Source organism: Pogoniulus pusillus, chromosome 9, assembly GCF_015220805.1.
Source record: "Pogoniulus pusillus isolate bPogPus1 chromosome 9, bPogPus1.pri, whole genome shotgun sequence".
In the NCBI taxonomy this organism is placed as follows: domain Eukaryota; kingdom Metazoa; phylum Chordata; class Aves; order Piciformes; family Lybiidae; genus Pogoniulus; species Pogoniulus pusillus.
The window spans coordinates 9,722,793-9,747,947 of NC_087272.1; the positions used below are offsets into that span (position 1 = coordinate 9,722,793).

At 47.2% G+C, this 25,155-nt stretch overlaps 1 protein-coding gene across 2 annotated transcripts in view; it reads right to left on the minus strand.

Annotated features, from left to right (window-relative positions):
- The window catches only part of ELOVL6 (ELOVL fatty acid elongase 6), a 121,426-nt gene that overhangs the window by 72,698 nt on the left and 23,573 nt on the right, over positions 1-25,155 (minus strand). The window contains exon 2 of one of the 2 annotated variants that reach the window (XM_064148496.1): positions 21,228-21,289. In XM_064148496.1, the coding sequence (XP_064004566.1) occupies positions 21,228-21,241 (14 nt within the window). In that variant the 5' untranslated portion in view covers positions 21,242-21,289. Of the gene's footprint in view, positions 1-21,227; positions 21,552-25,155 lie in introns of those variants that run through there. The other variant, XM_064148495.1, reaches the window with a different exon arrangement.

Genomic DNA, 25,155 nt, shown 5'->3' on the forward strand with positions numbered 1-25,155 from the left:
CCTTTGTCAGTAAACAGACCAGAAATTTAGAGGAAGCTGGGATAGAGAAGATGGACTAATTTAATGTAAAGCAATAGCTCTGCTCATCCTAAGTCCTCACAGCGTAGGTTCAAGGTGCTAGGCACTGCTTTTGAGAATCAGTAAAAAAAAATCAAGTGAGAAGAATACAAGCACACACCCTCTTGATACTGTCTGTAAATCCAGAAGTGAGTAAAGCTAGTCACAACTCCTTAGCACTGCCACTGAAATGCCTGCAGGGCTTTCAGAGCTTCGTTCAAGAAGCTGACAGTCATTTCCACTATGAAAAAACAGCTAACAGGAAAAGACACCAGAGAAGATGCCTGGTTAATGCCCTCCAGCACTTACCAAAGCTACTATCAAAAATGCCAAGATTTCCAAACCTAGAAATTCTGTTTGCAAATGCTACCTATTGTTGATCTCACTGAACACAGGATGAACGTGAGAAAATTGCTTGACAAAAGCAACTGTGCCTAAAAAGAACCGAAAGGTTCCAGGTTTAAGTTCCTTAAAGCAAAGATACTATGTCTAGGCACTCAGAAGACTGCAGAACCAGCACACAGGGGCTGTAGTTTCAGCGCAGGGAAGGTTTTGAAGGTGCTGGATTCTGCATGGTGATGTTGGGGAATGCCATCTGCCTGCTCCCAGTTGAGGCAAAATTGATGGGCAGGGAAAGGCACAGAGGGAAAAAGCACACTTCATTCACAGCAATGCTGCAAAGTGATGCTGTGTGATACCATCTCCTGGGAATTCACACATAATGCTCCTCAAACCATCAGGAAAGAAGTTGTCTGCTAACTAGTTGCCTGGTAATTGACCATGCAATGTCATTCCTTGCACAAAGACTGCTGGGAAAACACCAGACATCATCTGATTAAAACACACACAAAAAAAAAGGAGGAGAGAGTGTTATGTGATGGCAACTTAATGAGATGGGCTTGCAAACTAGCCCCAAGCAAGCTGGACAATAAAAATTAATGGTGGACTGTTCAGAAGGGATTCATAAGACAGGATGCTGGCAACTATCTGGGATACCCACAGACAAAATTCAGGAGCCTGAGCTGCAAAACAAAACAAAGCAAAACCAAACCAAAATAGAAACATAATTGTCCTTGCACGCTAACCTGGATCCTCAAACATTTCAGGGGCATTGCTTATGACCACTGGTCTTTGAGAACACATGCAGCCAATGAGCCATAGCTCCAGAAGTGCAAGAGCACTGCCCATGAAGAACAGACATCCTTTGAAGTGGCAAGAGACACAGATGTTTAATGGCTTGGGTGAAAGATCAAAGTGGGAAAGTAATCAGGGCTGCTAGGGCACAGAGCTGCTGCAGCACACACAGAGAGGAAGAGCCTGATGGAGCCCTTCCAGGAGCACCCTACAACCAGGGTATGTGGCTAGCAGGGCTTCTGATCACCCACACACCTGGAACGGCAGGACAACAGGGACCCAGTAGCTACACCATGGTTCTCAACCATGCCATGCACGACTCCCACCCTGAAAGTGCTTTCAGAGACACAGGCTGCCTGGGTTGGCATCTTCCACAAGCGAAAGCACAAAACTGAACTTATGTCAGCAGTAGGCTGCTTGGATTGGCATCTTCCACAAGAGAAAGCACAAAACTGAACTTATGTCAGCAGTGGGGAACAGGACCTGCAGTGACAGGGGGACCCAATGTAAGTGACGCTGGGCATGGCCCTGCCCTGAGAGCACTGTTTCACAGCCCTGCCTCACACACAGTGGAGAGGTTTGGGCTCCTGCATTTTGTTGTTCCTATCCACTTGCGGGTTAATTACATTAACATTTGTATCTAAATGTAGATACCTCCCACCGCCGCAGGAGCCAAACAGGCTGATTATACAGTGTCTGGGGCACAGCCCTAGTAACAGAGATAAAAATCAACACATGCAGGGAACAAGAAAGAAAAAGGCAGTGCAAGGATGAGTCAGCAAATGCAAGCAGTATGTTAGTCAGGAGAGCATTTTGGAATGCACCACCAGGTTGCTCATGTTGCAGACAAAAGTTCCATCCTCTATAACCTACACAATACTATGGTGTGAGAGCCTCCTCTCTTTTGCCAATAGATTTGTGGTCTGGCTCCTCCTCCTGCTGTTTCTCTGCAAAACAAGTGACCCAGTGCCTCGAAGGATTATCCCACCGTGGCTGGTCAAACAGCCATCGCATGGTAGGTCTGAACTTTTCCTCTCTCAAGTCACACAAATCACAGACGACCACACCAAATTCAGGGAGCACAGCTGCAGAAAGCAGTGAGCAGGAAGAAAAAGCAAAGTACAAGCCCAAGAAGTTTCACAAAAGTCATCGGATTTCAGATTATCAGCAAACTTCTTTGCAGATTTTCTCATCTAAATCCTGGTTTTATTGCCACCCTGAAAATGCAGAAATCTCATTAACTCCTGTTCTGATACACTCTGGAGCCCTGAAGAAGATGCTTTGGTTTGTAAATGATATTTATAAAGCAGGTGCTATTTAATACCTGCTTAACATACACCCATAACCTTCAAAATGCCTCCTATGAGTCAATGCAGGCATTTCTTTCTCCTTCCTGTTCTGTCAGGCTTTCTCCAGCACACTGCCACCACCCTTCGAGCACGGCAGAAGGCAGCTGAAGCCCCTGCTCACATTAACTGGTTCAACACCAGAGACAGGCAGGTTTATTCTGGGAGAGAAGCACTTGCGCAGGGAGGATTGCACATAAGCCAGTCAGGGAAACGAGCCCTTTTCAGAGCAGCCTTTGGGCTTCCCAGTGAACTCCCATTTACTCCACAGTCACATTCTGCACTTACATCCTCTTCACTGGTATTGCTGCAGGAAGCCTGTGGGATGGCAGCTTATTCCAAATTCAGCAGCACTCACATCCCTGTCCAAACTAAAGCTACAGCTAATGCCAGAGCCACCTCATGTACTCATGCACCAAAATTTACATCTTCTTCTCATTCAAGTCACAGACGTGTCTCCCACTGACTTGGAAGAATCCCAGATCCTGGTTTTAATAGTGGAGGTCCTTGAAAATCTGTAGCTCTCTGGGCAGGTGCCTTACTCTTTGAGTGAAGCAGGTAGAGCAGGATAGTCTAGGGAGCAGACCACCATGTGCTATCATAGCAAGACCCAGTTAGAGAGGGATGTTTATCTAATCCACAGCTTAAAAGTATTTGTCCTCAGCTCATGCAGCTAGAAACAAACTGCTCAGACTGCGTGGGTGCAACATGAGCCACAAGCACCTCAGCACAGTGCTCTCATAGGCAGTAAACCATAGAATGGTTTGGACTGAAAAGGACCTTGAAGATCTTCTAGTTTCAATCCCTCCTGCCACGGGCAGAGAAACCTTCCACCAGACCAGGTTGCTCAAAGCTCCACCCAACTTTGCCTTGAACACCTTCAGGGATGGGAAATCAACAACTTCTCTGGGCAACCTGTTCCAGTGTCTCACCATCCACACACTGAAGAATTTCTTCCCTACATCTAACCTAAATCTCCCCCTTTTCAGTTTAAAACCATTACCCCTTTTTCTATCACTACATGCCCTTGTAAAAAGTGCCTCCCTGTCTTTCCCAAAGGACACATCATCTCCACACTCTGCTGTCTCCAGGACTGCTTTCAGAAAAGCCACACAGCAGCTTCGCTGGTCCCTTCCACACTGCCACAGGAGGCCATGGCCACAGGAGAAGTTGCAACAGCCAGCCCTGGCCAGCTCATATCACTGTAGCAGTGATTCCATCTATGTAGAATGACGCAAAAGTTGAGCCCTGAGAAGCTACTGTAGCATCAGCAATGCCAAAGCCACTCATCTTGACATCATCCCCTCACTAAGCCCAGCTGACAGTGAGCCTGCCCCTTTGCCTCACAGGTTGGCTGACATTCAAAGAGCACAGCTTCATTCAGCAGCCAGGGAAAACACAACGGTGGTACTGAGCTGGATAGCTCTCAGAGCAGCCTTGGTAGCTGTAGTGATCCACCACTTTCAGGGCATCCCTTTTGTTGTCAGAAATGTTCTATCATAGAACTTCCTGTCATTAAAGCATCTAACTCACCAAGAACATGCTTGTGGGATTGAGTCTGAATCTCAGAAAAGAGCAAAAGGATATCAAAATACTTACCTCTCCCAAATGTCCCTCTTTCAAGATATACAGCTGCTTTAACAACACAAGAGCTACTTGAAACTCTACCAAGTCCACTCATTCCTGAGAATTTAAACAAGGCAAATGAATTAAAGATGCCTGAAGCCAAACTCCCCTCCCCTGTAAACAGATACGATGCCCCCTGGTACAATGGAAAGGAACCTAACTCTCTGCCAGTGTGGTGGAGTGCAAGGTCCTGCATCTGGGTCAGGCCAATCCCAGGCACAAATACAGGCTGAGTGCAGAGTGGCTTGAAAGTAGCCCTGAAGAAAAAGACTTGGGGCTGTTGACTGATGAGAAGCTCAACATGAATTGGCAGTGAGCTCATGCAGCCCAGAAGGCAAATCATGTGCTGGGCTGCATCAAGACTGTGGCCAGCAGGGCAAGAGAGAGGACTCTCCCCCTTTACTCTGCTCTCATGACACCCCACGTCAAATACTGCATCCAGTTCTGGTGTCCCCATCATAGGAAGGACATGGACCTGTCAGGCAAGTCTGGAGGAAGGTCACAAGGATGATCCAAGGGCCGGAAGACCTCTGCTATGAGGATAGGCTGAAGGAGCTGGGGTTGTTTACCCTAGAGATGACTCTGGGGAGACCTTATAGTTGTTTTTCAGTACCTGGAGGAATCCTACAGGAAAGCTGGAGAAGGACATTTCATAATGGTGTCTATTAACAGAATAAGCAGGAATGGTTCTAAGCTGATACAGAATAGGTTTAGACTGGATTTTAGGAAGACAGTCTTCAGTATGACAGTGGTGGGACTTCGGACTAGGTTGCCCAGGTAGGTTGTGGAAGATAAACCAAAGCACCACCCTCAGCATGCTACACACTTGGCAAGCCTACCTTGAAGCCACCAGCACTTCATTAGAGAAGATGCTCCAAGACACCACAACAGCTCACATCAGTGGGACTACCAAGGCAAGAGAAGCATGTGGAAAGCCTGAGGTCAAAACATGCACTCCCACCTTTAAAGCTGATACATGATAGATGCTAACAGATCCTTTTTTGTTATCCTAGCCCAGTTTTCTTCTCCACCAAGGGTATGCTACTACAGAAAGCAGAGGGAGGAGCTCTGATTCTTCACCACACAGTACAAAGCTATGCAGGGAGACTGTTCACAAAGTGATAGGACAAGGGGCAATGGCCTCAAACTAGAGAAGAGTAGATTTAGATTGGATGTTAGGAACAAGTTCTCTACCATAATGGTAGTGAAACATTGGAACAGGTTGCCCAGGGAGGCAGTTGAGGCCCCATCCCTAGAGATACTCAAGGTGAGGCTTGACAGGGCTCTGGGCAACCTGATCTAGTTGAGGATGCCCCTGCTGACTGCAGAGGAGGCTGGACTAGATGATGTTTGGAGTTCCCTTCCAGCCCAAACCATTCTATGGAAACTGTGGTAGCCCTAGTTCTGTCTGATCTCTAGACTGCCCACATGATCAGCCTGGTGTGTATTTTGTCCTAAATGCAGACATAATCTCTTTGCTCTTCCTATTCTTCTGGCATCTTTTCCATTATTCCATTTACAGTAATGACCATACCAAAATATGTGAATTGTCATCATCATTTAGCCTGCCAGATGCCATACTACATTTAGCCAACAAATCCAAGTTTAGGAGCTACATCTCTTACACTGAAGCTAACAGGAGCTTGACTGTAGTCTTCACTGTAGGATTTTTTCAGCTGGTGACTGGAAAGCTGCATTTAAAAGAGAGACCACTTTTATATCAGGATATGACTGGACAGTAGGAAGAACTTCATTACCAAAAGAGTGGTCAAACATTGGAACAGGCTGCCCAGGGAGGTGTTCATAAAATGTGCAGACAGGGAACTTTGGGACATGGTTTATTTGGCATAGTGTTGGACAGTTGGACTCAATGACTTCAAAGGGTTGATAAGGCTGAAAAATGGGATGCCATCCAGAAGGACTTGGGCAAGCTTGAGGGGTTGGCTGATGAGAATCTCATGAGATTCAGTAAGGTGAAGTGCAAGGTCCTGTACCTAGGTTGGGTCAGTATCAATACAAGCTGGGAGATGATGAAATTGAGATCAGCCCTGCAGAAAAGGGCTCGGGGATGCTGCTGGACATGAGCTGGACATAAGTGCACACTTGCAGCTTGGAAGGCCAATGGCATCCTGGCATGCATTAAAAGCAGCATGACAAGGAGTTTGAGAGAGGAGATTCTGACACTCTGTTCTGCTCTGGTGAGACTTTACATGGAGTGCTGTGTCCATCTTTGGGGCCCCCAACAAAAGAGAGGCACAGACCTGCTGCAGTGGGTCCCAGAGGAGGGCCACAAAGATAATCAGAGGGCTGAAGCACCTCTCCGAGGAAGACAGGCTGAGAGAATTTTGGGGCTGGTCAGGCTGGAGAGGAGAATGCTCTGGGCAGAACTTAGAGCTGCATTTCAGTATTGCTCTACTCCAGATACCAAGGACTAAGTGACATCCTCAGGTGACAGCAGAACTACCCCAAAGCAGTACACTTTATGTTCACCTGGAGACAGCTTAGTGCCAGGCCTCTGCTGCTGAGCTCCCTCCATCAACCCAGCACCAAAACCCATGCCAGCCACGTCTCACTGTGCAAGCACACAGGGCTTCCCCAGCCACCCACGGTGCCAGCTTGGATCTTCCCACGTGGCAAAACGACACACACAAAATTCAAGGTGGAAAGGGAAAGGGTGATGAAAAGGAAAAATCAGATAGGCTGCTGGGAGAACAAGAGAAAGCATTGTGGGGGGAAAAGGAAGAAAGATGGCTGGAAATAGCTACGGTCCACTTAGCTCCCTGGAATCTCCCTGTATTTGGTGCAGAGAACAGAGTTGTTTTAGGATGCAACTTCTCCCTCTCAGCTCCCTATTTTGGGATGATATGACTCAGATACCTTACGCTGCAGTGTCTATATGCAGTCAGACAAATCCCACCACCAGTGCCTGCAGGAACATAAACTGTCTGCAATCCTCAAATACCAGGATCCTGGACGTGCAGATCTCTTTAGGAAGATCAAAAGACATATGGAGCAATCTGTGATAGACATGCACTGTAACTACCATCTTTAGCAAGGCCCATCTCCCAAGGCCAATCTCAATTGAGGTTCACCTTCCCCTCTACTCTGCCCTGAAGAGGCTGCATCTGGAATATTGTGTCCAGTTCTGGGATCTTCAGTTCAAGGAGGACCTTGAGGAACTGCTTGAAAGAGTCCAGCACAGAGTCACAAAGATGAAGAAGGGAGCGAAACATCTCCATGTAGAGGAAAGGCTGAGGTAGCTGGGGCTCTTTTGCTTGGAGGAAACTGCGAGGTGACCTCATTAATGCTTAAATATCTGAAGGGCAGTGTCAGGAAGACGGATCCAGGCTCTGCTCAGTGATGTCCAATGACAGGACAAGGGGCAATGTGTGCAAACTGGAGCGCAGAAGGTTCTGCCTAAACATAACAAAAAGCTTTTTTCACTGTGGAGGTGCTGGAGCACTGGAACAGGCTGCCCAGAGAAGTTGTGGAGTCTTCTTCTCTGAAGACATTCAAAACCCACCTGGATGTGTTTCTGTGTGTCCTACTCTAAGTGACCCTGCCCTGGCAATGGGGTTGGACTAGATGACCTTTCAAGATCCTTTCCAACTCCTAACATTCTGTGATCTCTTACAAATGTTTCTTTCAGTAAAACATTTCCTTTCATCTCCTAACAGGCTTGAGCATCCTGGGTACAACAGCAGCGGGTCCAACAGTGCAGCCCTAAGTGCTGCAGCAATAGGAACACTACAAGCTGGTGCTGATCTTACCCTTCAAATATGGATGGAAGCACTGATGTAGGAGAGGAGCTCTTGGAAAATACTGGGAAGCTGATGCCACATTGTTCAAAATAAAAGAAAAATGCATTTCAGATCTGATATTAGAAGTGTGTGAACAAGAGTACATCAGCTGAGGACTTCTTTCAGTGTTGTAACACTGTTTTTACCCATCAGGGTTGGCTGTCTGAAGCCATCCTCCCTCCCCTGGGACAGATGCAGAAGTCCCCACTGAGTCACAGTGACAACACAGCTGTAGGAGTCTGGCTGTCATAGTCCAAGTAATAAATTACCCACATCTTTTCAAACGTAAGAATGAGTTTAGTCTGCCTAGGGTACAACTATCTTAAACTAAGCCCACATGCTGTTAGGACCAAAGAAAGGGTTTGTCACAGCACCCATGAGCAATGCCTTGCACAGGAGAAATCTCACCTAGCACTGAGCCCCCAGAAATGCCACAGTACCAGAAATGCCATAGGGTTGCTGGGCATTTTCAGCATCAAGAGCTAAACCAAGTGGGACTTAAAAGCAATGGATTTAACTTCAAAATATTTACAGAGTTCTAAACCAACAAACAGCGATTTAGCAACATAAACTGAGCCTGTGTACACAGAACCCTTGCGAGAGGGCATGTCAAGTACAGACAGTGTTACTGGTACCAAAATGGCATTTTCTTTATCAGGCATGTGATCAAAAAATGGTATTTAAGCACACAGAAACAATCAGGACAGATCAAAGGTTCAGCTAGATCAATACCTTGTTTCAGGCACAGGCCAACAGCACTACCCTACGAAAAGGATGTAATGGGGAAATGCCTTCACAAAACAATGTAAAGACAGCACTACGCATCTTGAAATCCCTCTACCTGCTAAACAATTTCATTAGGGCTCTGCAGTCAATGCTGTGCACTCTCAGCAGCAATCAGCTGTTCACTCCCTTAGCTTGTCTTCACAGCTTCAGTTTTTACCTAAGGAATGCAGTGAAATTATCGGTGGGTTTTGCTGGGTTTGACTCGGTCACCTCTGAGCACAGAGATGCTGGGTCCCCAGGAAAGGAGATTCAGCAAGCCTCCCTAATGATTTAACCTTGAGGTCTAACATGAACCAGGGCAGCCATTAGCCCCAGAGATCCCATGCCAAAGGAGCTGTGCTAGTTTGAGCCTAGCTGGGATATTTTAGTGAGAGGAATTAGATAATAGGCTGTGAAAAGGCAACAGTGGTGATGTCTACTTCACTCATAGGCTTGTTGAGATGTATAAAAACAAGAACACAAACATAGATAACAGAATTGCTTTCTGGCTGCCTTCCTTCTGTCTATAACCTGCTGTCTGTATAACTAATCAGTCTGCTTCCTAACCCCCTGGCCAATTCTCCAAACTCACCTTGAACATAAGGCAAAGTCTGGCATAAGGTAGAGGGGTGGAAAGGAGGTGGAAGGGTGGTTGGGAGCCTCTTCTGGGGACTCTGTTTTCTGGGAGGGCTGTTGTGTTTCTGTCTTACTTTTAAACTTGTATATTACTGTCTATAGCTGTATATATTGTAAATATCTGCTTGTATATTGTGCTAAGCTGTAAATATAAGCTTCATTCAAATTTCCAGCTCATATGAGTCCAGTTTGGGTGATCTGTTAAGTGGGGAAGGGGGCAGCTAACACCCAAACCATCACAAAAGTGGAAGTCTTCATGAGAGCAAAAGGTAGCTAATGAAGACAAAAGAATCTAGACATCACTGTGGTGCACAAAACAGCCTGGAGTTTTGTGTTTGGCTGTCAAGCCAAGGAAGACGAAGAAACAAGTAAGGAATTTTAATGCAAGGTGCCTGTAGAATTTCCTAACAATAACCCATATCTCTTCTTCACTGTGTCCTGGACAGGAGTCCAGGACAAGGAGCTGGACAGTCGGTCCTTGGAGGGAGAACAAAAAGGAAGAAAAGACAGAACTTCCAGCTGCCTGGACATTTTTTATGTTGGAAACCACAAAACTCCCTCTACCATTTACAATGGACTTGCATGCAGCAGATGCACAGCAGGAGACCTACAAGGGAAATCCCTATTCAATCTAAACGGAAAATCACATAAGGAACAAGGCAGCATTTGTAAGTATTTGCTAACAAATCCACTACTTGAATGGGACAGGGACACAACTTGAGTATTGTGTATTTGTCTATACTTAGGAGATTTCAATATCATCTTCAGTATCTCTTAATGCCTCTAAATTAAAAACAAAAAAAAAACCCAAAAAACAACAACAACAACAAAAAAAAAAAAACCCAGATTTTACTAGGCAGGAGATTCACAGAATCCACCAGGTTGGAAGAGACCTCCAAGATCAGCCACTCCAACCTAGCACCCAGCCCTAGCCAGTCAACTAGACCATGGCACTAAGTGCCTCATCCAGGCTTTGCTTCAACACCTCCAGGGACAGTGACTCCACCACCTCCCTGGGCAGCCCATTCCAATGCCAATCACTCTCTCTGGCAACAACTTCCTCCTAACATCCAGCCTGTACTTCCCCCAGCACAACTTGAGACTGTGTCCCCTTGTTCTGTTGCTGCTTGCCTGGCAGAAGAGACCAACCCCCACCTGGCTACAGCCTCCCTTCAGGTAGTTGTAGACAGCAATGAGGTCACCCCTGAGCCTCCTCTTCTCCAGGCTAAACAACCCCAGCAACCTCAGCCTCTCCTCACAGGGCTGTGCTCCAGGCCTCTCACCAGCTTTGGTGCCCTTCTCTGGACACATTCCAGCACCTCAACATCTCTCTTGAACTAAGGAGCCCAGAAGTGGACACAGGACTCAAAGTGTGGCCTGAGAGGTGTTGAGCCCAGGGGAAGAGTAACTTCCCTTGTTCTACTGGCCACACTGCTCCTGATCCAGGCCAGGATGCCATTGGCTCTCTTGGCCACCTGGGCACACTGCTGGCTCATCTTCAGCTATTATCTACCAGTACCCCCAGGTCCCTTTCTTCCTGGCTGCTCTCCAGCCACTCTGGCCCCAGCCTGTAGTGCTGCTTGGGGTTGTTGCAGCCAAAGTGCAGAACCCTGCACTTGGCCTTGTTCAATCTCATCCCACTGGCCTCTGCCCACCCATCCAGCCTGTCCAGGTCCCTCTGCAGGGCTCTCCTACCCTCCAACAGATCAACATCTTGCTCCTAGCTTGGTGTTATCTGCAAACTTACTGATGGAGGGCTCAAGCCTCTGGTCCAGACTGCATCCCTCAATAACATCATTTTGATGACTTTACTGAGATAAACTTGGCCCATTGTTTCTCCCTCTTAAAATATTAATTGTCATTCCTTGGGATTGCTCTTTCCAGGTATATATCTGCTACTGATGGCTTATGGCATACAGGGCAGATATTTGTCTTTACCAATGCTCTTCAATGACCTGAAATTTTATATCAAGAGGTAACTGAGGCCATCAGATACCAAAACCAACACATTCAATTTGAGCAGCCCATAATCATGATGTCCAATTCATTTTTCACTCAATCTGCAGGCTTCATATACAGAAACTAACTAGCAACAAAATTTTAAAATTCAATTTAAAAGTTATCATCAGAAGATGTTGAATAATCTGAAATTCTATGGCACTATTTGAAGGACAGTTCCTTCCATACATTTGCAATTGACAATGCTCTAGACTTGCAGTTTAATTCCATGACAAGAAGAAGAAATTGCCTTGCCTCTCCTATTACAGCAGCAATTCTTACTCAGTTGCCACAATCAAGGAGACAAACTTTGTCCCACATCCTTGGTAAAAGTAAATTATACTTCAGTGCTACTGCCAGTGTAAAACTGTGTAGTCATACTGTAAGGCCATGATGTTTTCTGTACTGTTTTGATGTAGCTGCTCATATGAGTTTACCATCTCGGGATCACCTTCATGACATGATAAAAATATAACTCTGAATATCCCTGCAGAGGAACTGTTCACTGTCTTACAGCTGAGGAACTGAGCCATTTTCAGAGATGATACAGGTCCCTGACCTCCACTGAAATGATGGGACTCAGACACATTTCAAAGACTTGTGCCTGCCTGATTGATGCCTGACTTGTGACTGTGCCCACATTCACTTTGAAGTCAGGTTGCCCACATCCTCAGAGATGTAGTGATCACTTCTCAGCACGCCATGTAGTAAATATACCACAATGTGTAGTCTACAAAGCTTCAAGTCCACTGTCATCATCCCTTTTTCTTTTCCACTCTGAATACCAGCTCTTCCCAGCAGATGCAAGATCTGTCCACCATTTCAGCACTTCTGCAGGATCTGGGTTCCTCCTCTAGCCACACCAAGATCGCGTTGGTTTTGGAACCCTTCCACCTTGCTCCTAGCCCACACATAAGACTTGAGACAATCAAAGGGTGAGATGCCCTTACAAAAGTCAACAAGCCTCAGAAGAGAAGGTTTGCAATGAACCACATAGTATGAGGCACATGGTGGAAGTCAGTATCAGGTAGAGTTGCTACTGTAGATCTGAAAGCAGCAATTACCACATTGGCAAATCAATGATACTGTTCAAGTGTACTTTTGCCTTGAATTATCCTTGGTGGAATCACTGCCCTACTGCTTCCCATTCTGCTGCCAGACTGCATGAGGCTAACCTGAGTGTCCCTGCAGAATGTACCACTGGGCTGATCCAGCCTGCTGCAGTAAGCCCAGCCTCAAGAGATGTGACATAGTGACACAAACAGGAACAGCATGGCACAGAATCACAGAATGCCAGGTCGGAAGGGACCTCATCCAGTCCAACCCCACTGCCAGAGCAGGATCACCTCCTCAAGGTCACAAAGGACTGCATTAGGGAGGGTTTTGAATGTCTCCAGAGAAGGAACCTCCACAACCTCTCTGAGCTGTCTGTTTCAGTGTCCTGTTGCCCTCTCAGTGAAAAAGATTCTTTCTTATGTTCATGTGGAGCCTCCTCTGCTTCAGCTTGCACCCACGGCCCCTTGTCCTGTTATTTGGCATCACCAAGCAGAGCCTGGCTCCATCCTCCTGACACTGCCCTTCACATCTTTATAAACATAAATGAGGTCACCCCTTTGTGTGCACCAAAATCCCAGCTACCTCGGCCTTTCCTCAGCAGGGAGAAGTTCCTTTCCCTTCTTCACCTTTGGCTCTGTGCTGGACTCTCTCAAACAGTTCCCTGAGGTCCTTCTTGAAGGGCCCAGAACTGGACACAATATTCTGACGTGGCCTCAGAAGGGCAGAGTGAGGGGGAGGAGAACCTCTCTCAATCTACTCATCACATCCCTTCTAATGCACCCCAGGATACCATTGGCCAGCAGCTATCTGGGATGCTTTGGTCAGGGGCAGGGCACTACTGTGCCAGGCACTGTGCAGCCATAGAGTAAACACAAAATTCATCTAGTCCAACCTGGAGCAAGGCTCAGGAGGGGCAACAAAACTGTTGGCAAGGAAATAAGCACTGGGTAGCAGCTCAAGAGTATCATGGCTCCATGAACAGCTCACATGTTCAGATAGTCTTGGTCAGTGCAAAGCTCATTTTACATTTTTGCCAATGGTAATTTACATTTACAAACACTGTGCTTTAATCTGTAGCCACTGCCCTGAGAAGAAAACACATCTCAATTCTCTCTTGATAAAGCTCTCCCAAAAGTGCTTTACATCACCTTGCCCTGTGCAGTCCCAGCTGACTCTGTACTACATCACTCTCAAAGCAGCACAAAGTCCCATAAACACTAATAGAAGTTTACCCACGAAGCCAAAACCCAAACCCTATCTCTGTACTCTGCAACATCTCCAGCTCTGTCCTGACAACACCTTTGCATAGAAGGGTGTCTGCATTCCTCATCAGTCTGTCCCCCTTCCCCCAAGGCACCAGGGGTGCCAGGCTGCCAGCGCCGACACAGTTATGAAGACAAGAATACTACAGACTTTCCCTCACAAGTTTTTCCCCCGTTTTATCTCTGCATTTATTGCTAAGAGTCAGCAGATCAAAGTCAGCTGAAAAAGGCTTGGGATCAACTCTTGCACAAGGGGCAAAGACTGTACAGTGACATAAAGGAAGAAGAAAGTACAAACCATCCTTTTATTCCTAGTACCACCATAGATGGTTGTGAAGAGACCAATGGCAAACACAGTGCATAAATTTGAAAGCTAAATACTCAGCCAGACCTTTCTCTGCTGAGGCCAAAGGCAATGTGACCAGATCTGACTTCTTAAGGAGCAGACACAGAACACATGAATGCTCACTGCCTTCTCAGGCAGGGAAAAGGCCAGATATGTCAGGTGTTGCAGAAAATGGAGTAATTGAGATCCCCTTATCACATGAGTTACATACAGTGATTTCTTGGTTACCCTGAGTGCCATCAAATGGCAACATCTGCCAACGTGGAAGACCAAGATCTAGCTAATTACTGTAGTCTGTCTACAGTTCTCCTCTTACTACACCGCAGTGGACATGCACATGTAGTGTCTGCCTCAGAAAAACTAAGGAGGGAAAAACACACCAACCTAAATAGGTTCATCAACCTAAATAGGTTCATCATCAAGCTACGATTAAAAATTGGCAATCAGGAAATGAATGTCATTGCAGTGCCTAGAAAGAGCCCAGAAGCATGTGCAACCTGACAGCAAAACAGCCAAAGGCAACTCATGAGCCAAACTACTGTCTTCTCAAGGTGGGTCAGTGACTTTGGCCTTCACCAGACATGCAGAAGAGCCTGTGGAAGTTGATTTCAGGTTGCACTTTTGCCAGGACTGGTCAAGTATGGATGCTATCATATTCAGAAAGGCTATCCTACCTCCCGCTGCCTTAAAAGCCCTAACACTACATCCTTGTGAAGCTATGGCTTGGTAAACTGGAAAGCTGGACCACTACATTGGGTGCCACTCCCATCGACTCCACATGGACTAAACCAGTGAAGAGTTTGGTCTCTGCATGTGTGCCTGTACCTACAAGCCAGCAGAAACAGCCACAGAGGTGAGAAAACCTTCCAATGGAAAAATTAATTGTGATTCAAGTGGGCCAGAGTGTTTAGAGGAGAAAAGAAAGCTGGGCACTCTGCACCCCAATCCCAGGAGAAACCAGGTTCTTTGTTTTGCTCCTTTGCCCATCCACAAAAAAGCACCCTGACCCTGGAGGTTCATGTCACCGCTTGCTCTCAGCCAGTGCTTGCATAAACGCTCCTCATAATTGAGGATATGAGCTACTTTGCATCCTACACTTCATCCCACACCAAAATGCTCCTGAATGTCCATAATGACTTCTGAAAATGACAGCAAGCTCCTAAATCATCTCTTGCTCCATTGTTGCAAGTTTATTATCCCTTTGAGCACAGAGGGTTTCACAAAGTAAACACCAAGGAGTGATGAGAGACATGTCTTACTCTAGAAGTTAAGTAAGAAAAAGGTCAATGCCTATGTTACAGCACAGGGTGGATCCAGAAGACATCAAGTATTTCTCTCTCTTACAAAGAAAGGCTGAGAGACTTGAGGGGTTTTAACCTAGTGAAGACTATGAGAGGGAAATCTTGCTGATGCTTATCAATACTTAAAAGGGTTAGTGTCAGGAGGATGGTGCCAGTCTTTTCCAGTGGTGCCCAGCAACAGGAAAAGAGGTAATATGCACAAACTTGAACATACAAAGTTCCATCTAAACAGAAGAGGGAACTTTTTTACACTGAGGAGCATTGGAGCAAGCAGCCCAGAGAGGTGGTAGAGTCTTCTCCTCTGGAGACTTTCAAAACCAACCTGGACACCACCCTGTGTAACTTGCTTTAGGTGAACCTGCTCTGTTAGAGGGCTTGGAATACATGATCTCTAGAGGTCCCTTCCAACCCCTACTGTGATTTTATCCTGAGGGTAACACTTCTATGCCACCATATTATCTTTTTCCTTTCCCAAGCATACATACAGACAGAAAATACTTCAGCTCTAAATGGACTGGTACTGTTACTCCCCACAGACTCCATCTTTGTATTTTCAAGCAGTCAGAGCTCTGTGACATTCCAGTACAGCAGCGTTCTACTCAGAAGGGCCTGTGGGATGGAGGAAAAGCAACAGAGCGAGTATCCTCTAATCTCTGCAGCACCAAAGCTGCTCTGCACTCACAGCCCTGTCAGCTTTACAGCCAGTTTGCAGAAGAAAGCAGCAAAAAGCCCCTTTGGGGGATGTGGAGGTAGGCTGAAATCTTGGGCTGGCTAAATTTTGCTCAAGTAAAACATTCTCTCTGTGGTAAAGAGCAACTCATACATCTTCTCTTTTGAGTCCTTGCTGCAGCACAGAGGACAGGGTGACTGCAGTGTCCCCTCCACATCCTGCACTGGCATTTAGCAAGAGCTCAGGGCTAAGATAAAAAAAAAAACCAACCAAAAAACCCAAAACAACAAACAAGAAACATTTACATGAGTTTTTGGCTGCCATGCATGTATGCCTAGAGAGATAAAGGCACAGCCTCTCACTCTTGATTTCTGCATGAGGTAAGAGTAGCTTAAGTGGATGAGGAAAGCTCATTCTTCATTTAGGAAACAAACATGTCTAAGGCAATGGTGCTTGTGTGAATTATTAAAAGGCAAGTGCATTTTCAAATCCAAATTAGCTGACCTTCTGCTCTTCCATATTTATCTCCAGTTTTGCTCTCAGCAGTGACTGTACTCCCTGCCTCTCACCATACAGAAGTTCCAGGCAACAAAAGGTTAAAAATAACATCCTGTGCCTGGGTGTTGTTTGTTAGTGTTTTTTTTTTCCAAACACACAAATATTTATATTCAGTTGAGATTTAAAAAGTTAGTTTCACAGCCAAATTTGAGCTACCAGAAAAAAAAATAAACAGACAAAAAAAACCACTCAAACCTCACAGTGCTTCTCTCTACTGAAAGCAGTACATTTCTGCAGCAGAGCCCCACAGCATCTTTGGGGAACAACCAGCTCTGCTTTCATCATCCTCATTTTTCTCCACTCCATTCCTCAGCTCCCACTACTACCTGCAGGCACACTGCCAGCTGATAAGGGTTAAATCTTGGCTTTTCAGGGAGAAAAACAGGAGAGGAAAATGTCAGAAAAGGCAAAGAGAAAGAAGAAAGGGCTAGGGGCAGCGATGGCCAGAGCTCTGCAGCAGCCGGCAAAGCAGCAGCAGAGGAAAAGTTTCTGTGGTTTTAGGCAAGCCCTCGCGTGATGTCATCTCGCCCAGATAATCTCAGTGCAGTCAGCACAAGCCTCCTGCCTCCCCATTGGTGAGCCCCTCGTCAGCAGACATCTGAAGATAATTATTATTGGCCAGACAATTATAACAGGAACAACTGTCACTTGGTGCTGATGCTCGAACCTGGCGCTCTGCAGCACGACGGAGAAAGACTCCAGTGGTCACTGCTCCGGCTGTGCACTCGGGCACTTTTGCTTCCCTTTTGCTACCTCACTGCCTGCAGCTCAGAGTCAGAATCGCAGAATCACAGCATCACTTCGGTGAGAAAAGATCTTTAACCATTATCTAACTCAGTGCTGCAAAACCTTTTTGCTTTATATGGGACTGAAATGTGAGTTTTCTACAAAAACAGTGATGTTATTTACTCTCAAAAAAATAAAGGACTTAACTCTCATGCAGCAGTTTAAGAAGAAAAATAAATCCTCTGCAGATTATTTACTTCATCCCTCTTGCCTGTCTGAAGAAGTTTGGGAGGAGGTGCTGGAGCAGTTTGAATTGAGAAATCATTTGAAGTAATTAATAAACACTTAATCCTGATCATCCTGAAATCAAGGTCTGAGCACAGTGAGATAGTTTATCTTATCTTAAAGCAATACTGTTTACCTGATGGCACCATAGGTAAATGAATGTACATCAGCAACAGCTCTCCCACAACATCAAGTGTAAGGAGTTTCATGAGAGTGAATGGACCTGGTAGATTCTTAACCTCCAGAAAACCCATGATTGCTTGTTTAGGGAAGTCAACTAATGGGCAGTTCTCACCCACAGGGACCAGCAGGCTGAAGGCGTCTTCCTGCAGAACCAGGCAGTGTGAGGACTACGCACAAAGGCAAGCATTCAGGGAGGCACCAAACCCATCAGTTTCCAAGTACCAGGGAACAGACTATGCATTAAACTCTTTACAGCACTGTTCATGTGGGCCCAGGCTCTAAAGAGGTTCCAGCCCAAGGCACACTGCAGGATAGGGTCCTTCTTAAAATGAAGCAGGAATATCTGAAATGAAGCAAGGACCTCGTGCACTGCCATTAGACCAATTTTCTTCCATTCACATCAGCCTCAGAGGAATGACTTCCAGACGCACATAGCACTGATGAAACAAATCCTAGGATGGGACTGTGGGGAAGAAAAGCCTGGCTGCCTGCAACTTGCAATTGTAGAAGACATGCACTTGCCCCAGGGCACAATGGCGCTTGGAAATCAAGCTTGGAGGAGAGAGGTAGACCTACAAGCCTTAGCTGAACAGAACTAGGTACTTCACTCCTTGCACCGTGATCCATCCAGACCAACCATACCAGTATCTAATGGTATGCCACTACCCCTAGGCTTTGTTTTCAAGCTTTTCCAGCTTTAGGCTTATGCAGTTCTAATTAAAAGGGCTTGTCAGCGCTTTAACCAGCTGAGAACCTAGGGGGTGTTAAAGAGATTCACATCTTGCCTCAAACTGAGCTGTGTCTTCATATGCAACCTACTCAGATTTCAAAAGTGCTTCTCAGAAGCCTGAAGACAAGGTCAACCCCTTAGAACCTCTTCATCCCCCGCTAATACCCTGTCACCTTGGTTTTTTAAGGTAGTCAAAAATACCTCTGAGATGAAGCAAAACAACAAATACCACACCTACAGGATTTGTTTACCTCTATGTTAGGCATTGTAATAGTAGTGTGTCCTAATCTAAATACTGATTACAATGCAAATTCCTGCCAGACTTTCCCAAAGCAAGCCCACTTAGCCCATCTTCCTACCCAAACAACAACCATGTTTATCCCTGCAAACTACTATCTAAGGAGCTCATCTTAGGATGCTCTTATGTTAGTGATGCCTACATAGTCAAGAAGTCACATAATGCCATCAATGTCTGTGTAAATAAACCTATGGTGTGACCCTGATGTGAAGAAGAAACCCCTTCTTGCATGGCCTATAGCTGCTGCATTTCACCAGTTAAAGCTCCCCTGCAAAATTCAAGTGCTGGAACAGTTCCTGTTTCATTAAGTGAGTGAATTCCCTCAAGATAAAAATGCACAATTTAACCTGAAACTCAGAAGAGTCTTCAGCAGCATTTTCAGGAAAAGCCTGCCACAGCAGGGACCTCAGTGGGCACAGTTCCATTTCTTTTCCAGAAACGTTCCCAGGCCACCAGCACATTGCTCTCCTTTACTTTCATGTGAATCAAAGGTATTAAATCATCTAGGTTTCCTCAGAGAAGGAGAAACTAGACCAAAAAGCAAGCACACAGGGATCACCCTGTCTCTTTCAGCTGTTCAGCAGCAGTGTGCAACTGCCAGACTCCTTCTCTGAACCTGGGAAGTGGGAGCCTGGCGTTCCAGAGTCCCAGCTGGTGACTTCTGCAGCACATGAGGCTGCCAAGGAGACTTTAATGACACTACTTTGCATTTATATAGTACCTGACATCTTCGAGGCACTCTGCAAACATCACCCAACTCATCAAAGTGCCTCTTGAGACTATTGCAACATTATTACCCCCCCTAATCCCCCCCCCTCCAAGTCTTTCCCTCCAGGGGAAACTGAGGCCTAGGAGAGGTTATATAATGTTCCCAAGGTCACACTATGAAGTACAGCAGATCCAAGAAGAAACATCAGTCCTGGTTGCTAGTCTTGTTTTTTAATCTAAACTGCATCTCTCCTGGGTTATTTGGCTATTATATATATTGAGATACCAACCCCTCCATCCTCTTTAAACAGTTTGTCCTATTCTGATGCCAATTTTCTTCCGAAACACAGACAAAATGGGAAGCATCCAAAACTCCCAGCCCTAGAATATCTATGTGGTTCCCCTTCTCCTGAAACTTCAGTGACACAAGGACCTTTCAGGAGCTAAGCAGCTCACCTGCACGAGAACAGAGGGAGACATACAGACACTTCGGTGGTTATTTTACAATGCCCTTGAAAGTCCTCAGACAAGTCACAGGAAGGTTCTAACAACTGAAGGGTTGTAACAAGTCCCTGACTGAGATCCACCTAGGATCAGGGACCATTCTGCCTTGCAAATGTAGGTGCCAAAGCTTGGACCCAAAGGCAGCCTTATCCTGTCATAATCACATGAGAGTGGCATGGGGAAGGTGCTCGTTCAGGAGATACAGGGATGGGGACCTCAAGAGGGCAGGTGGCACTGCTGACGTTGGGCATGCTAGCGATGGGAAATTCGGAGGTAAGCTGGGAAGCAGCAGGAAGGGCAAGGCTGGGCAGCTGATAAGAGTGCCAGGGATGGTGCAGCAGCGAAGCACAGGTAAGCGTGGGCAAGGTGTGAACACAAGGGCCCTGCAGAAGAATGAAACTGGGACAGGACCCGGGAAGGTATGGATGAGCATAGTAAGAGAGACGATCTTGGCCTAGAGGACGCCTGGAGAGCCCCGTGCGAGGTGCCAGGGGCAGCTGGAGGGGCTTTCTCCAGGCTGCCGTCCGAGACCCCAGGACCGGGACCAGTGATACCCCGGGAGCAGCACGGGGAAGCGAGCAAGCTGCCGGCACAGTTCTCCTCTCCGACCGGTAAGGCCGTGTGCCTGCGTGTGTCTGCCTGCATGTCCGAGGGCCTCCGCAGCGCCCCGCTGGGTCTTCGGCAGCAGCCGCCCCCCACCGCCCCGGGCACGGCGGGTCCCGCTGCGGCGCGGCGCGGCCCGGCGCAGCTTCTCGGCCGCACGCAGACGCCGAGAAAGTTAATAGCCGCATGGCTGGGAATGAAGTTTTATGAGAAGCCAGGGGAGCGCAGCGGGGTGGGAAAGGGGCTCGAAGAGGGAACGCCAAGCAACTTGTTCTGTCGGGCGGGGAGCGGGAGGGGCTGAGCAGGGCCGGAGGCTGCCGAGAGCAAAGCTGGGTATGTGTGTGACTCCGCGCCCCCGGGCCAGCCGAGGGGGCCCCGCAGTCTGGCCAGTGACGGCGACGGGGTTCAGGGCCCGCACCTAGCTGCCGGCGGGATGCCCTGGCCTTGCGTAACCCGGCGGCGGCGGGCGCGCAGGTAGCGCGGGCGGCAGGCAGCGCCCGTGTGGCCGCGCACGGCGGCGCGGAGCCGCACCCGCACGGGCACCGGCACGGCGCCGGCCGGGCTCACACAAGCGCGCACCCGGATGGGCTCAGCGCCGAGCGGGGCGGCGGGGCCCGGAGCGGGGTGGCACTCACCAGTTCTCCTGCATCCACTGGATGGCCGCATGCTCGTTGAACTGCTTCTCGAATTCGTATTCCTGCAAAGTCAACACTGACATGTTCATTGGCCCAGTGGCTGCGGAGCCGCTTCCCGCGCCGCAATCGCTGCCTGCCTGTCGCCGTCGCCGCCTCGGGAGCCGGGCCCCTGCGCGCCCGCCACTGGAGAGCCCCCGCCTCTGGCCTGGCCCGCCCCGCCTCAGCGGTACCCCGGGTTTAACATAGCTCCGCTCCCCTCCGCGCCTCTCCTCCCGGGCCCGGCGGTCTCCTCCTCTTCTGCGGCCGCCGCGCAGCGCCCGGGGGCGGTGCGGTCTTAGTGCCCGCCCGTCGCCGCCACCGCCCGGGACACCCGCCCTTAGCCGCCGCCCCTCGCGTACCCGCCGGGCTTCCCCCCCCGGAGAGTACCGCACCGGCGCTGCGATGCGGCTTGGCCTGAAGGAACACAACCCCCCCCCACACCCCTCGAGCAGTCAAAAATAACTACAAAAAGAGGAAGCCCTTGTTCCGGCATTGAGCCCCCACCCGAACCCTGCTCGTCCCTCCTGGCCATTCGGGGGGTAAATAGCACGGAACGAGAGAATCGCGTCCGTTAGAAAAGACCTTTAAAGTCATCAGATTAAAACATTATCTAACTCTACAAAGTCTGGTGCTAAACCGTGTCCCTCTGCACAACATCTCTGCATCAGTGGAGGTTTGGGCAGAAAAGCAAACGTGCACTCCAAAAATAACCTACAAGCCTCCCGTCGTTTTCCTTTTTAAATTCACTATGCACCTGCTGAGACTGCTGGTAGCTTGCGCTGCCCAACAGGCCCGGTGGGGTCCAGCTGGGCGTCCCTGTGCAGGTGGCACTGCCTTGCAGACATGCACAGCCACACCCTCACCCTCCACAGATAAACTTAGGGATGTCAGCATACGGATGAGACTGGCGGAGCTTGGGTTAAAGACCCTTGAATATCATAAAATAATGGACTTCTTTTGGTTGGAAAATTCTTGTGATAATCAAGTCCAAACATTATCTAACTCTACTAAACCTGCTGCTAACCCATGTCCCTCTGCACTGTCACCTGCTCATCTCCTTGCAGGTAGGGAACACAATATTCATGTATCCTCAGTTTCAGCTTCCCATCTCATCTGCTGTATGCTGATGTCTCCAGATAAGTTCCTCCAACTCCATCAGCACCCTTGGTGTGCTTTTAGAGTACAAGTTGGACTAAAATAGTGGTCCCTGTGTCCCTGAGCTTGCAGACTAAAATCAGGAGGAGAACAGCTTTTGTGTTGGGAAAGTCAGCCACAAGTGAGCAGACTGGCACAGGTCAGCGTGCTCTTGACTTCATGTTATTAAACCCAAGTACTGAGGAGAAAAAGAAAAATCCAAAAAGCCTCAAGCTGTGGGTTGTCAACAGCTTAATGTTCCTGCTTTTATTTCGATTATTGCACTCTTCAGAGTTGTGTTCCACTTTTTCCTCACAGTTAGGAATTATCTTTTTTTCTTAATGAGGGCTGAGTTTCTTGCATTGTCCCCCGGTTGAGGGATTTAAGCAAAGCACTGAACATCATACTGCTCACACTAAAACTGCAAGATGGTGCTAAGTTATTATCTATCACTATCATACCCTGAGGCCAAACAGATCAAGGTCCCATCATTCTTTTTACTGTCTATATAGACAAGATGAAGGGGAAGAGAAACAGTCCTAGCATTGCTTTTGTGATGGAGAAGCTCGGAGAGCTGCAGTTTTCAAGACTTCTTTGCATTAGCTTTCCATGGCCACCAAACCAGCTGGTGGAGTGGTGTTTGGGCAAAGCTGACTTCATTTGGACTCCTGCTCCAAAAAATCTGCCTCTAAAGGTGTGTGTTAGCTTCCTAAATCTCCTCCTGAATTTCGACAGACAGAGACCCAGAGGTAAGTGGAGGGAGATGGATGGAGACATCTCCAGCATAGCCAAAGATGACATTGTGTGGCTGGATGATGTGTAGGGTGAAGTGCTTCTCACAGCTGCAAAGCTTGGGCTCTGAGCCATGGGACTGCTCCCTCCCATCATATCAGAGTATAAATGCTGCCTCAGTATAGATACCATCTCCCATACCTCTGACCTGCCAGACATTTCCTGTAGGATTGTGTCACCTCCAGCACAAATGTCTTCTGGTGGTACCTTCACCACATGCTCCATTAAAGGATTCAGGTGTTATTGCTCATCCATCCAAGCAATGTCTTTGATATAGAGATATGGAGGAACCAAGGTGTGATACAACCAACACTGGTGTACATCAACCTCCTTGGCCTAAAATAACTAGGAAATAAATAAAGGAAATCTGGAGCCTAATTTTGATGTGCCTATTATGTTTACACCCATGAGAGGAAAAATATTTTTCCTGTCTTAAAAGTGGAATTGTTACAAAGAGACAGTTGCCAGAAAAAATAATTTTCAAGGGAAAAAAATGTCAATATCCACTTTTCTGCAACTCCACACTATTTTGGATTAGAAGCTTGAGTGGCTTAATGGCTTATCCCGTCTGACTGTTTCATATCTGGTGGGTTGAAGCTTTCGGGAGTTGTTTACAGCTGCCCCAAATGCAAAGTTTCCAAAGTGCATGGATGGGCTCTAGAAATCTGAAAGTGTCAGATTAGTCTGGAAGTCTGAGTGCTCCACCCTTAACACTGGCAGCTTCCTCATGTTGGTGCCAGAGCTAGTGAGGTGCGCAGGGTGAAGATGAAGATTATGAAACGTTATTCTAACACTTAGGATTGGGTTAGGCTGGCCATGGGGATTCAAATGAGGTTGACTATTGCCCTCCATGGTTTCTGTCTGGAAACACCTACCCTGGGAGCTCAGCTGCCATCCAGATTCACAAAAACAAATCTGCATTCAGTGCTGATTCAAGAGTGCTGACCACACAAGGTGTCATGCAGAACTTAAGTTTCAGCAATGCTTTAAAACCAGCAATAAGAGTTTCAGGAAATGCAGTAAAAGCCCTACTGGGAATCCTATGAGTCTGAAATGCTCACCAGAGACTTCTTCAGGTTTTCTATAGCTCAGTTCTACATAGAATTGTTTAGGCTGGAAAACACTTTCAAGATCATTAAGTTCAACCATCATCTAACTTGACCAAGTCTGGTGCTAAACCATGTACCTCATCACCTCACCTCTGCCTTATTTAAACACCTCTAGGGATAAGGATTCAACCATGTCCTTGGGGAGCCCATTCCAGTGTTTGAGAACCCTTTCAGTCTAGAGGTTTCTTCTAATATCTAGTCTAAACCTGTCTGGTGCAACTTAAGGCCATTTTGTCTCCACCTATCTGTTACTGGGAAGAAGGGAGCAACACCCACCTGGCTCAAACCTCATTTCAGGTAGCTGTAGAGAGCAAGAAGGTCTCTCCTCAGCTTCCTCTTTTCCACACTGAAGTTCCTTCCACTCCCCAGTTCCCTCATCTGCTCCTCAACAGACCTGTTCTCCAGACCTTTCACCAGCTTTGTTGCCCTTTGCAGGACCCACTCCTCAATATATTTCTTGTAGTGAGGAGGTTAAACAATCTGCAATTAATCCTTCTTCTCCTCATGTCCAGGTCTCATGGGGACTACCTGAAAATTCCTCCTGGCACATTACTGTCTACAAATAAATACTGAAGCTTGGGGTCACTTGCACAGTCTGAGTAAACAATGGAAGACTACACAAAATCTCCCTGGCCTTGAGGAGCTTGTAAGCCCTGCTTCTAGCTGCTTCTAGCAGTTGTGGTTGAGAACAGTAAACAAAAATACATAGTCTGTTTTAAAAGGAAATAACTTTTATGTAACCATTTTGAAGTAATTCAATTAATTCTCACATAAAAGCAAGAACTTGAAGTGAAAGCTGTAAATACCTTCCAGGAGAAAGGATCTGGGAGGGCATAATGTGTTTTCAAGAGACA